General features: G+C 36.4%; 1 protein-coding gene across 3 annotated transcripts in view; it reads right to left on the bottom strand.

The window, feature by feature from the left end:
* SLC2A13 (solute carrier family 2 member 13) overlaps window positions 1–13,781 on the bottom strand; it is a 384,555-nt gene that overhangs the window by 322,200 nt on the left and 48,574 nt on the right. For all 3 annotated transcript variants that reach the window (XM_064591394.1, XM_064591395.1, XM_045869435.3), the window contains exon 2: window positions 10,390–10,549. In XM_064591394.1, the coding sequence (XP_064447464.1) occupies window positions 10,390–10,549 (160 nt within the window). The remainder of the gene's footprint in view (window positions 1–10,389; window positions 10,550–13,781) is intronic.

Below are 13,781 nucleotides of genomic sequence, written 5' to 3'. Positions count from 1 at the left end.
GATAATTTCCATTTTACTTCCTCTAACGTTTTTACTGTTGTCATATATTTTATAGCTAAGTACATTACATTTAAATGTAAAGTCATATGTCTTTTGAAAAAATTGAAAGAAAAAAATAAAGTCCTTTATATTTAGCCTCCTATTTATGATAGCTGGTGCTCTTCTTCCTTACTGTAGATGGGCTTTCATCAAGGGTCATTTCCCTCAGTCAGAAGAATTTCCCTTAGCATTTCTTACAGTGCAGGTCTGGTGGTGAGATTCTCTTAATTTTACTTTATCTGAAAGTGTTTTTATTTTACCTATATTTTTGAAGGATATTCTCCTACTGGACTGACATTTTTCTTTCAGTACAGTTGACCTTTGAGCAACATGGGAGTGAGGGGCACTCATCCTGGGCAGTCAAAAATCCAAATATAACTTCTGACTCCCTTAAAAACTTAACTACTAATAGATTACTGTTGACTGGAAGCCTTACCAGTAACATTCGATTAACACATATTTTGTATGTGAGTTGTATTATGTACTGTATTCTTAAAAAAACTAAAGAAAATGTTACTAAGAAAATGATAAGAGAAAATCCATTTACAGTACTATATTGTATTTGTTGAAAAAATCTGTTACGTGGACCCATGCAGTTCAAAACCATGTTGTTCAAGGTCAACTGGACATTGTCTCCAGACCCCCCATTGTTCCTTCCTGATGGAAAGTCAGCCATCATTTGTCTTGCTGCTCCTCTTCACGTAACATGTCTTTTTTCTTTTTGGATCCTAACTTTCTCTGTATGTATCTTCTGTTTTCAGCCATTTGATTATGATACGCCTGCGTATACTCTTTATATTTATCCTACTTGGGATTCACTGTATTCTGGAATCAATACTTAGTGTTTTCATCACATTTTGAAAGTTTGCAGCCATTATTATTTTTTTTAACATATTTTCCCCCCATTCTTTCTTTCTTAGATTTCAATTACATGTATATTAGACTACTTAGTATTAATTAGAGGTATATAAGAATATTCGACATTGTGCCTTTGGTCACCGAGGCCTCTTTTTCAACTTTATTATTTTCTCTTTTTCAGATTAGGTGGTAGCCATGGATCTGCCTTCAAGTTTCCAGGTCCTATCTTCTGTCATCTTCAACTTGCTGTTAAGTCCACCCAATAAATTTTTTAGATGTTAATTTATAATTTCAGAGATTGCACTTACACTATTTAGAATTTCTATTTGTTTTTTTCACTTTTTTTATTATGTTATGTTAATGACCATACATTACATCATTAGTTTTTGATGTAGTGTTCCATGATTCATTGTTCACGTATAACACCCAATGCTCCATTCAGTATGTGCCCTCTTTAATACCCATCACTAGGGCAACCCAACCCCCATCCCCTCCCCTCTAGAACCCTCAGTTTGTTTCTCAGAGTCCATAGTCTCTCATGGTTCGTCTCGGTTTTATTTCTTACAGGTTGCATTTCTTTGCAGAGATTCACCATTTGGTCACTCAGTATGACTATCTTTGTTTGCTAAGTCCTTCAACACCTTAATAACATCTGCTTTAAAGTCCTTTTCTGCTAATTTCAACATCTGAGTTATCTTGAGGACTGTCTATATTGTCCAGTTTTTCTTTTAGTTACGTGTCGTAGGTTCTGTTTATTCACGTCTAATAATTTTTTGTGTTCTGAGTATCGTGAATGACAAACTGTAGAGACTCTAGATTTTATTCTCTCCTTCTGAATGATGTAGACTTTTTCCTCTCAGCCCCCTTGAGTTTGTGAAGGCTCGGTTTTATACTTGGTTAGTGTGAATCTGATTTAGTTTTGGTCTTAGAGCAAACCCTTAATCATGCAACAAAGTCTTTACTTCTAAGGCCCAGCCCTTCTGTAGTTCTAATGGAAAGCCTGAGCTGTACTCTCAAGTTTCAAACTCCAAATATAGCACTCCTCATACAGGCAGGAAATAAAATCTCTCCCAGCTTTTATCATCTTATAACTTGTCTTCCACAGGCTCCGTGGAATTTCTACTATATATTCAGAGTTCTAAGGTCAGTAAAACATTTGCAGCAAATTAATATTCAGATTTGGAGGGCTTCCTCCTCTATGGATCCTTCTTTTCCTGGAATTCCACCCTCAAATTCCACCCCACTCCGACCGCCCCAAACTCTAGCCACTGAGACCATAAGCCAATAAAACTGTAGTTTTCTACTTAAGTTCTAGCTGTCCATTATGGATTAAGGGCTGCCTGAAGTAAAAAGCCATAAATGTAGACTCACCATGAGCCATTCAAGAATCAAATCCCCTGGGGCACCTACGTGGCTCAGTTGGTTAAGCATCTGCCTTCGGCTTAGGTCATGATCTCAGGGTCCTGGGATCGAGCCCCGCATTGTGCTCTCTGATCAGCGGGAAGCCTGCTTCTCCCTCTCCCTCTGTGCACGTTCTCTCTCTCCACCTCTCTCTCTCCACCTCTCTCTCCCCCTCTCTCTCTAATAAATAAAATCTTTTTTATTTATCTTTTTAAAAAGATTTTATTTATTTATTTGACAGAGAGAGACACAGCAAGAGAGAGTACACAAGCAGGGGGGAGCGGGAGAGGGAGAAGCAGGCTCCCCGCTGAACAGGGAGCCCAATGCGGGGCTCGATCCCATGACCCTGAGATCATGACCTGAGCTGAAGGCAAACGCTTAACGACTGAACCACCCAGGTGTCCCAAATAAAATCTTTAAAAAAAAAAAGAATCAAATCCCCTTCAGTTTCAACCTATTCTTGGAGCTGGAGTTTTCCAGTGTCCTAAACAGTTTTTAAAATTCTGTTTGTGGTTTATAATAGTCATCTTCAGGACAGATTAGTCTTATACAAAGCATTCTCATTAGCAAACTATATATACTGTTTACCTGGAAAAAAAATCAGATGACTGAATGTGAGGGAAATTTTTATTGCCAGTGTTAGATACAAGATAGAAAATCAACCTAAGACTTTCTGGAGATGACAGCAAAGAGTATCTACTAGTATTTAAGAGTTTGTACATATGTTCACAGCCATTAACTCGTCTGATCCTAATAATTACACTGTAGAACTGCTGAAGCATTAGCTACATAAAGATATTAGAGCTCAGATAAATTAATTTATGTGCTGTGAAAGCAAGTCTTCAACCTATTCCTCCCACAACACTAACGATATCTTTATGATAAAGAGTCTCATATCCTAATTCTGTCAACAATGAAATTACAAGTATCTTCAGCATTAAGATATTAACTTGTAATCAAGCTGTTAGCCAAATCCATCTTTCTTAAAGCGGCCACTGCACAGTTAGATTTTTAAGACCGCTTTATACTCTGTATTTTGTATGGAGCCAAACACCACTGATCTCTGAGCACTAAATTGTAAGAACACTTTCCCCAGCATAAATTTGTTTAGAAATATCACCTTTTTGAAATATCATTCTCAAAAGCATCTTATCGACATGATTTTTTAAATTGTAAAATATTAGCGGGGAGAGAGACTCATTTTTCATCCCAAAGTGATTATTTTAAAAATAATCACCTGTACTTTCAATAAATTTGATTCAAAGTACTACTAAAGAGAGTGCAAGGGATTTAAAGTTCTATTCATACCCACTGAAGACTACCTTTCTACCTTCAAACTCCCAGATTGTCATCATAGCCCTCCAGCTAGCTACTTTAAAACTTCTCACTATTGCCCACATATGACTGGCCCTTTCACACTACTTACCGGGCTTTTGAAAGTTATATTCCACCTAGAATTTCTTTCTCCCTCACGATGTCTAGAACTCTCTTATTCATAAAGACTCAGCTCAAGTATCTTTCCAGCATAAAGCTAAGTTATTCACACAGCCTAAGAGCTCTCATAACACTATCCATCATTTAATTAAGAGGCTAATGAAAAAGTCTCCCCATTAGTCTTTGAGGTGCCTGAGAACAGGTACACTTCTTATTCATCTATCTCTAGTAGCATGTACAGCATAGTATACAGAAGGTGCCCCCCAACAAGTTTTTCTTGAATGACTGAATGATTCCTATACTAACTGGTGTCTCCAAGAGCAACACACCTCACTACCTCACACCTATATTCTGGTGACAGCCTCACAAATATGTTCTCTGCAACCATCCAGGAGCCAAGAGTTCCAATAAATTCTGGGCATCATGCTCATATTAATCTTTGACTTACTTTATAGCATGCTCTGCTCTAAAATAGTTTCCCTTTGCCTGTAGATAGAAGTTCAAAACCTCGAAGCCTAGAATTTACAGACTTCTAGAATCTGGCTCCCGTATCTCATTCGCTTCATTACCCCACTTTCAAGCCTCCTGATCCTGCCCTCACCTAGCCTATATTCTGCCCCCATTTCCACCTCTGTCCGCCAATTCTTCAAATAACTCAGCACAAGTCTCACACCGTCCATGAATTAGCCTGAAGATATCCCAGAAAAATCTCTCATACAGATGTTACTAACACTAATACTCTGCTTCTCATTCAACACTTACATTTCCTCAATCTCTGCTTCCTTAGCACACAAAAAAAGCATGATGTAAATGATGAAAAATGTGAAAATACCTAGCACACTCACTTACCAAATGGTTGTGCATGGGCTAGTGAGATAACTCTAATTTTAAAAAATTAAATCTGAGAATAAAATGAACAAAAATCAACATAAAAGAGAATAATTTAGCCCCTGTATAGATATACCAGTCTTATTATAAGTCACATGATGGTTTATGTAATCATAAATAGAGGAATACTAATTTGAAAACCAGCTCTGTCCAAAAAAGAAGAACAAAAAGTGTTCTGGAGCCACAGAGGCATATTATTTTGAAGGATGGAAAGCTACAAGGGCTCAGAAACTAATTTTCATTCTCTGATTTTTATCCTTAATAAGAAACACTTATGATTAATAATTTATTTTTCCAGCCATCTATGAAGTAAATGTATTCCTCAATATACATTAATGAATTGGTATTTTGGTTTAAAAATCAATACCTTTTCACTTTAGTTAAGAATGCCTTCCCTAGAGCTGAATCAATTCAGTTCAGTTCAATAAACATTAACTGAGCATTTTCTATGTTCCAGGCTCTTCGTTAGATCTAAAAACGAGTACAAAGTCAATGACACTCAGGAGTTCCAAAGTGAATTAGGAGACAGACAAAAAAGTAACCAGTTCAAAATAATAAGCGTATAAAACAGTGAAGCTATGTACAAAGTCTTGTGAAAGGACAAGGGGACAGAAACAGCTTCACACGATATACAAAGCAGAGATTTAAAGGAGGAACAGCAAGTGGAAGAGGGAGGGAGGCACCGAGAAGTTAAAAACAATCTAGAAAAGCAGGCACAGATTGGATAATGGAAGACACCACAAACCAGGGTAAGAGCCTGATTTTTTATTTCCTCTGGGAAATGGAGAGGCTGTGAAACATTTAACCAGTGGCATGCCCAGGTAAGTGTTTTATACCTTCACAGTGGAAGCTGTGAAATTTACTCTATTATATATATTTACTGAGGGCCTGCGACATGCCAGGCTTTGATGTGGCAGTGAAAAAAAGGAAACCTTCATTTGCTTAAAGTGTAGTGAGTGAATCTATGTTCAAATAAGCAAGACTAAAAACTGTCAGCACAGAAAAAGGCAGTGATAAAACTTTATATCATTAATACCAACTACTAAAATACCTCTGCCATCTTTGTAAGCACTGTAATATGTTAGGTAAAAATAAAATCTTTCTCAACATCATGAGTCATCAGGGAAATGCAAATCAAAACCACAATGAGATGCCACTTCACACCCACCTAAGATGATGATAATCAAAAAGACAGATAATAAATGTTTACTAGAATGCAGAAAAACTGGAATTCTCATGCACTGCTAAGTGGGAATATAAAATAGTGCAGTACTTTGGAGAACAGTCTGCCAGTTCCTCGAAAGGCTAAACATAGTTACCACATGACCCAGCAGTTCCACTCCAAGGTGTATACTCAAGAGAACTGAAAACATGTCCTCCCTAAAAGCTGTACAGAAATGTTCATAGTACCATTATTTGTAATAGCCAAAAAGTGGAAATGTCCATCAACTGATAAATGGATAAATGGAATGTGGTATATCCACATTATTTGTGAATAAAAAGAAATGAAATACTTACACATTCTACAATATGAATGAACCTTGAAAAAATGGTCAGTGAAAGAAGCCAGTCAACAAGGGACCACATGATGTTATATGAAATATCCAGAATAGGCAAATCTACAGAGACAAGTAGATTAATGATTGCCTTGACCTGGCAGGAGCTGGAAGGAGTTGTCACCTGGGGGTGACAACTAAGGAGACAAAGTTTCCCTCTGGGGTAATGAAAATATTCTAAATTTGATTGCACTGATGGCTGCACAGCTCTGTGAATGTACTAAAAGCCACTGAATTATACATTTTAAATGGGTAAACTGAATGATATGTGAATTATATCACAATAAAGTTGTTTTTACAAAATTGTAATCATTAATGATCTCTTCAAAGTCCTTATTCCTCTTTCCTCATGAAGCCGGATGACATTTTTCCCAGCAAAGAATGTATAATAATGCAAGAGTGCTAGACAAATACCAAGGTTCAATTTTCTACTGGCAATTCTTTTTTCTAAAAAAACTAATCTTCTAGTTGTTCAGCAGAAAACAATTTATTTCTAGGATATCCAAATAAGAGAACAGTAGCTTTGACCCCTTTGGCACAAAAGAGGAGTTCGTTTTTCAAGAACATCAAAGGCTAATAAGTTTTTCTGTCTAATTAATCAGTTTCATCTTCTATAAGTCTTCATCTGATCACTATTGTAAGAATTTTCAATAACTACACTTTAAATTATAAACTATTGGAAGTAAAATGAGGAAGAAAGTAGTTAGATTTCAAGTAAGAAGAACTGGCTCTAAACTCTTCTATGTAACAGCTACATGTCCTCAACCAAATCTTTAACTTCTCTTAGCATTTTTTTAATCTGCAAATTGTGAATATATCAGTTCCACCAGTATCTCAAGATCTTGGTTAGGATCAAATAGTACTTGCTAACAGACTCTAAAACTGTTCATCACTCCAATGTAAGCTAGTAAAATCTGGGACACTGGTTATATAGTAATAACACCAAATGTTTGGTAACTTGAACTAGAGAGGTCCAGAGGCAATGAAAGTCAAAAAGGGAAATAAAGAAATAATGTTAAAATGTCAAAACTCTTGGGGGCGCCTGGGTGGCTCAGTTGGTTAGGTGACTGCCTTCAGCTCAGGTCATGATCCCAGGGTCCTGGGATTGAGCCCCACATCAGGCTCCCTGCTCCGTGGGAAGCCTGCTTCTCCCTCTCCCATTCCCCCTGCTTGTGTTCCCTCTCTTGCTGTCTCTCTCTCTCTGTCAAAAAATAAATAAAATCTTTAAAAAAATAAAAAATAAAAAAATTTTTAAAAATGTCAAAACTCTTGGAAAATAGGGGACACCTTCCTTTATAATATGCAAAAATATGAGTATGAAAAAATTCTATATGTAACATTTACACCCACATTTTAATTAGGATTTCTGAAATATACTGCACAAAAATAAATTATTTCTTGTTAATAATTTTAAATAAGTTATAATTGCTGACAGTTCTAAAGTTGATGTTAAGGTAGTACTTCAACCTTTATTTGCTTGTAACCACACTCCTATTAGCCCAGGAGTCTTGAGATATTAAACACGCTGCTAAGGATAGCAGCTACTGGAAGAGAATAACACACTGAAAATTCACCAGTTAAAAAAGGGAAACTTATTTGCATGTGGACATAAGTGAATGCGTATTCATGCAAACAATAAGTGAGTTCCAAGTGATCTGGTATGTTAATGCATTTGGCTGACTACCAGCCCAAGTTAGTTTTCCCATCCTCTTATATTTTATTTTTTCACCCTTCAGTCTAGTATTGTGGGAAAAACATACACAGGCATGCTATTCGGCTTTACTGCAAATATATGTCTCCAACTTGAGCTGGGGTCCCATGGTTATTTGGAAAATCATTTTTGTCTCTAGTCTTTTCTTTCTTCTACTTTCTAGGGCAGCTATAAGCATTTAACATTTATTTTCTGTAGGCCTCTTCCCTATCACCTCCAAGCCTCATTTGTACCAATAAAGAAAACAGAAGCCATAGTATGTGTTTTCCTTCAACCTCACTTACAAAACTTAACTATAATAGTATCCATCCTGCAATCATTCACCAGAATAGTAAATAATAATGTGATTCATTGTTTATTGATCATCTGCCATATGCCAAACAGTGGGCTGAATACTTTATATATAATAATTTAGATCCTACAATAATCTTAACAAATATTTTTGATCCCATTTTTTACAATTACAGGAGTGAAGTTCAGGGAGCTAAGTAACTTGTTCAAGGTCTGTAGCTAATGAGAGGTAGAAAACAGATGTGAATCCAGGTCTGTCTATAACTGTGTCACCATGCCTCTGAAAAGTGTTCTAAGGTCTCCACTTCTACACAGGGACACCACATTCATAAATTATCCTCAATACTGTATGATCTCTCTTTCCTAACCAGTGCTGAGAAAAGATATCTAAATTGCTATACTTAAGTAAAAAACATGGCTAATGCACTTTCTTTTCATTTAAAAACAATTTTTTTTTTTTTTTTTTTTTTTTTTTTTAGCGAGCACTCATGCACATGCATGAGCAGGGGTGGGGGGATGCAGAGTCAGAGAGAATCATAATCAGGCCCCACGCTCAGCATGGAGCCCAACAAGGGGCTCAATCTCACGACTTTGAGATAATGACCTGAGCTGAAATCAAGGGTCAGATGCTTAACTGACTGAGCCACCCAGGCACTCCTAAAAATATTTTTAATAAAAGCATATATATGTTATTTACATTAATAAAATTTTTTGAAATGATTTATTTATTTTAGAAAGAGTACAGGAGGAAGGGGCAGAGAGAGAGGAAGAGTGAGTCCCAAGCAGACTCTCGTGCTAATAAGCACAGAGCCCAACGTGGGGCTAGATCTCATGACCCTGAGATCGATCATGACCTGAGCAGAAACCAAGAGTCAGACACTTAACCAACTGAGCCACCCAGGTACCCCTAAAATTTTAACTTAATGTAAATAAGTGTTTTAGATCTACTTAAAGACGTGGGGTTGAAAAATTGACTTCCACTGAGTTTCTAAGAAAAACTTATACCAGTTTATGCTGGTAAGTTATTCATCTACAAAGTGGAAAAAGAAAGATGAAATGTCCAGTTTCTTCATTTCTCTAGTAATTTCTCACTTTGGCAGAGATTCATTCCTTCAAAGGTAGAAGTGGTTTAGCAACATCTGCAGGAAGAACCTAATGCTTTAAGAATTGTGTCCTCTCTTTAATGGTCCTGACACAGGTATAGCCCTAATTGGCATCATTAAGTTTTCTCACATAACTTTTAGTAAAACTTCATCAGTCTCAGTCTTTAATGGCTCATCAAGGCACATGATTTATGGTGCTGTTCACAGAGAAGCTTAATTCCCTACATCCATATCATATCAAACCCTTTTTTCTTCAGCTGTTAAGAATTACCCTGTAAGCACCCTGCGTATAAGTACTAGAGCCTGTCTTGTTCAATATTGTATCTCCAACACCCATACAGAGGAGATATTCAATAAACATCTGTTGTAATACATAGTGGCAAGAGAGTAAGAGAATATTGTGTAATCTGCTGCACTTTTGACAAAATGTCCCTGAACAGTTACATGAATCTATTGTTTTGATTACTATGAAGTATGATATCAAAATCCAGAGCCTATTACAGTTTTAAGCTCTAACAATAAGATTAGTTTGTTTCTATAATACTTAGTTTGAAAATATTTCAAAGCATTTTAAAAACATTTTTCTCATCTCTTTTGATTCAGAATAAGGCAAATAGTGATCAAGGAACAATTTGTGTATTTTAAATTTATATATACATATATAACAATATATTTTTATACAGCTTAATCTATACCTTTAAAGAGTGGGTTTTCTTTCACTCAGGTCAGAATGTAGCCTCTTAAATCCAGAAAGGATGTTAATTATATCTGCAGTTCATAAACACCTTGTCAATCACTGATACAATTCAAGAACTCCATACATATTTATTGCCACATTCATTTTTAAACAAATATTGCAAAAGATTACACAGAGTATGACAAATGTCACCTAAATGCTAAAAGCCTGTAAATATCAATTCATAATGGTAGGTTCCTATCATTAAATATCAGCTTCTTGTCCACTTTCAATTTTGCTGAGTGCCACCCACTTATAAATTATTTATAATGATTCAAAATACCCAGTTACATTCTTCCTATCACTTCTCAATGTTTCTCCCATCCCCTAAAATCATGATTTGAAAATTAAACGTAAGAACAATTTACAGACCTCCATCCATCCTTTTGGAGATAACTGAAGGCTCCATCCACAACACTCGCAAAGAACTGGCCTCCGGTGATGAAGAGGGTATTGATGGTGACTAATCGACCTCTTAAGTTGGGCGGGGAGACCTCTGCAATGTACACGGGCACGGTCATGGAAGCAATGCCTGTGAAGAAACAAGGAAAAGTCAACAGAAGGCCCTTACTCACGATTTCTTTGTAGTTATAAATACTGATGCTAGACAAAGACACAGAGACACACCCCTGGTTTTCTACTTTAAAGTTTACCAGATACTTAAAGATTCTGTTTATAACTAGTGACTATTGCAGATAAGCCAAGACATAATGTGGAGATCCCCATTTTCAGATTATCACTTGAAAGCCTACAAATGAAACTACCTTTAGAGTTCTCAGATAACTTTATAATGTATATAAAGCATGTTTTGTAATTTTTGTGGACTAAAAATAAGAACATGCTCTCTAGATAGGATATAATTATCAAAATATTTTTAGTCTATATGGAAATGTAATCAGACAATGATGAGAATAAAAATTATCCTAGGAGCATATTAACTACTCAAAAAGTCATCATTTCTAGCAGATACACCAAAACTCTTAATTGGCTTACTAATAAAAAATCCATACAGCAAGTCACCCTACTCGACTGGCTGGGTATAGATTTCTGAAGTAGCTTACAATGGACAATACTTTGGTAATTTAGAGTCCTTAAGAACAGATGATCTTAACCACAAAATAGATGGTTTTATGGCTAAGGTATATTTGATTATACCTGCTTAAAACATGTTTCTATCTGAAATTAATGCAGCATAACCTATGGTAGTAGTTCCAGAACTTCACTGATCACTAAATCACTTATGTAGCCTTTTTTTTTTTTTTTTTTAAATAAGGATGCTCTCACCTTACCCACCCCAGACCTACTAAATAGAAAACTAGAGATGGGAGATGGGTCGATCTTTTAAAAATCCTTCAAGTGGGGCGCCTGGGTGGCTCAGTCCGTTAAGAGTCTGCCTTCAGCTCAGGTCATGATCCCAGGGTCCTGGGATTGAGCCCCGCATCGCACTCCCTGCTCAGCTGAGAGCCTGCTTCTCCCTCTCCCTCTGCTGCTCCCCCTGCTTGTGCTCTCTCTCTCTCTCTCCCTGTCAAATAAATAAAATCTTTTAAAAAAAAATTAAAAAAAATAAAAAAATAAAAATCCTCCAAGCACTCCTGATGTTCACCATGTACTTAAAAAACTACAGTTCTATTATAGTCCACAACTTTAGGCTAATCCAAAATTATTTCTTAAAAGAAAATCTTGATCTTCTTGGCCATATCTAGCTCACTTCTCAGTGGTACTTAAAATTTCCAGGTATGTCTTATTATGTAATCTAAAACTAATATCTAATCAATACTTGTCAAAAGCTAAGTGAAAAAAAAAAATCAAGCAGGATTATCTAAGAAAATGTAATCTTCTTCTACTTGTAGATACTATAAATTGACCTCTAGATTAAGCCAGAACATCAATGGGTTATGTAAGATACCAAGGAGAACTGCTTTTAATGAGTTAATCATTATAATGCCAAAAAATAGCCTATATTGAAAGTAGCAGCACCAAGATACCTGTTGCTGTATTTTCTGAACAAGGGCTGCTGACAGTGCTATTTACCACATTGCAGATAACAGTTGTCTATAGTCTCGGTAACTACAACAGTTGTGCTCCCTCTCTGTGTTTATGGGCACTATAAATCACACAGCGGTCTTTTATTTCCCTCTTTATTAGGCACTCAGAGATGCCCACCTCTACACTAAGTGTTTTGGTATTTGGTATTCATGGTATTTACTCTGTGAGCTAAATTCCCTCCTGATGTCAAAACTGTCCCCAATTTCACCTGTTTTAGACATGTTTTGCCATATTTTTATTTACTTGGTTCCATCTTTGAACCAAGCAAATACATGGACAGATAAGATTTATTTAATATATATCTGCTTCTGTGCTATTGAATAACTACTAGTAATAACTGCACACAAGTCAGACCATTAAATCTCAGAACTATACACTCTGTAGTTTCCCCAAATATTATCTGCTGCTGTAGTGCCTATCGGTATATATAAATATACATGAAAAGAATCAAGATTTTATGAGTTTTGTAAAATAAGCACATGTTAGTAGACAAAGTATGAAGAGTCTTTACAATTAAATCATCACCTAAACAGCTGGAAGTTTCCATCTGACTGCTAATCAATTTAAGAGAACACATCATACTAAATTGGCTTTCATCTAACTTGGAAAGAGGAAACATTTGATGCAAATGTTGACAAATTAATTGTATATTCTTTTTAGTTCTTTTACAATGAGAACATCTCAGTAAGATTCCAAAAATCAGACAACAGTAATTGTCTGGATTTCTCTTGCTGCTGGTCTGGCTGTAACAGGAATTCGGTTGCTCTCTTTAGCCAGACATCTTGACTCAGGCTCGCAGCCCATAGATTTAAGCATGGGAAATCAGGACTGTGGTTTTAGGTGGCACATGCTTGTCACAAAGCCCATAGATTTTACCTGAGAGAAATGTAGGGATAGCCTCAGGCAGGTCTTATAAAGGTTAATTATTAAAAATAAACACCAGGACCTTGAAAGGTAACAGGGAATGGCAAAGAGAAAAGACTGAGGGAACTATAAAAAGACAGACTCATTGGATTTAGAATTGGAAAGAAACCCAAAAGATCTGTTAAAGGAGTACTCACATGGACTTAACAGTGTTACAATTGCCTGCATTTGATATTTCACAGGGACTGATTGTTTTATTAAATCCTCACAACATCCCTATAAAGGACATATAATTATCCCCATTTTGCAAAGAAGGACCTTACCCCAGGTCAGATGATGATAAGTGGAGGAACCAGAATTTGGCCCAGACAGAGAGATTCCAGAACCCAATTTTGAAAGTTCTAGACTCTACTGACTGGCCAGCACAGATGAGGGCAGGCTCTGGAACAGCGGCTTTAAATTCCAGCCTTGCCACTCCCCAGCTGGTTAAGTCTGGACAAATTAACCTTTTTGGGTCTCCAGCTCACCTACCTATATAATGGGAAGAATAAAAGTAACTCTTTCATAGGAGTTGAGATTCACTGAGTTCATAGAGTAAAAGCCCTTAAAATTGTGCTTCGCATATGGAAAGTAGTCAATGTTAGCGATTATTTCTAGGATTACTACACCTCTAGTTATGAGGCAATTTAGTTTTTTTTTTATTCAGTTTGACTTGTGTTAGGTGCCGGAATCATCAGGACGAATATAAGTGAACAAAATAGGGTCTCTATTATGAGAGAAGCTATACACAAGCCCTGCTCACATAAAGAGGCAATCAAATAAATAATTTCAAAACACCATGGTAAGGGTCACAG

This window comes from Mirounga angustirostris, unplaced genomic scaffold, assembly GCF_029215605.1.
Source record: "Mirounga angustirostris isolate CCGP_5_RB_7025 unplaced genomic scaffold, mMirAng1.0.hap1 SCAF_5, whole genome shotgun sequence".
Taxonomy (NCBI): Eukaryota; Metazoa; Chordata; class Mammalia; order Carnivora; family Phocidae; genus Mirounga; species Mirounga angustirostris.
The sequence above is the reverse complement of the archived record's forward strand: the minus strand, read 5'-3'. Positions and strand labels throughout refer to the sequence as shown.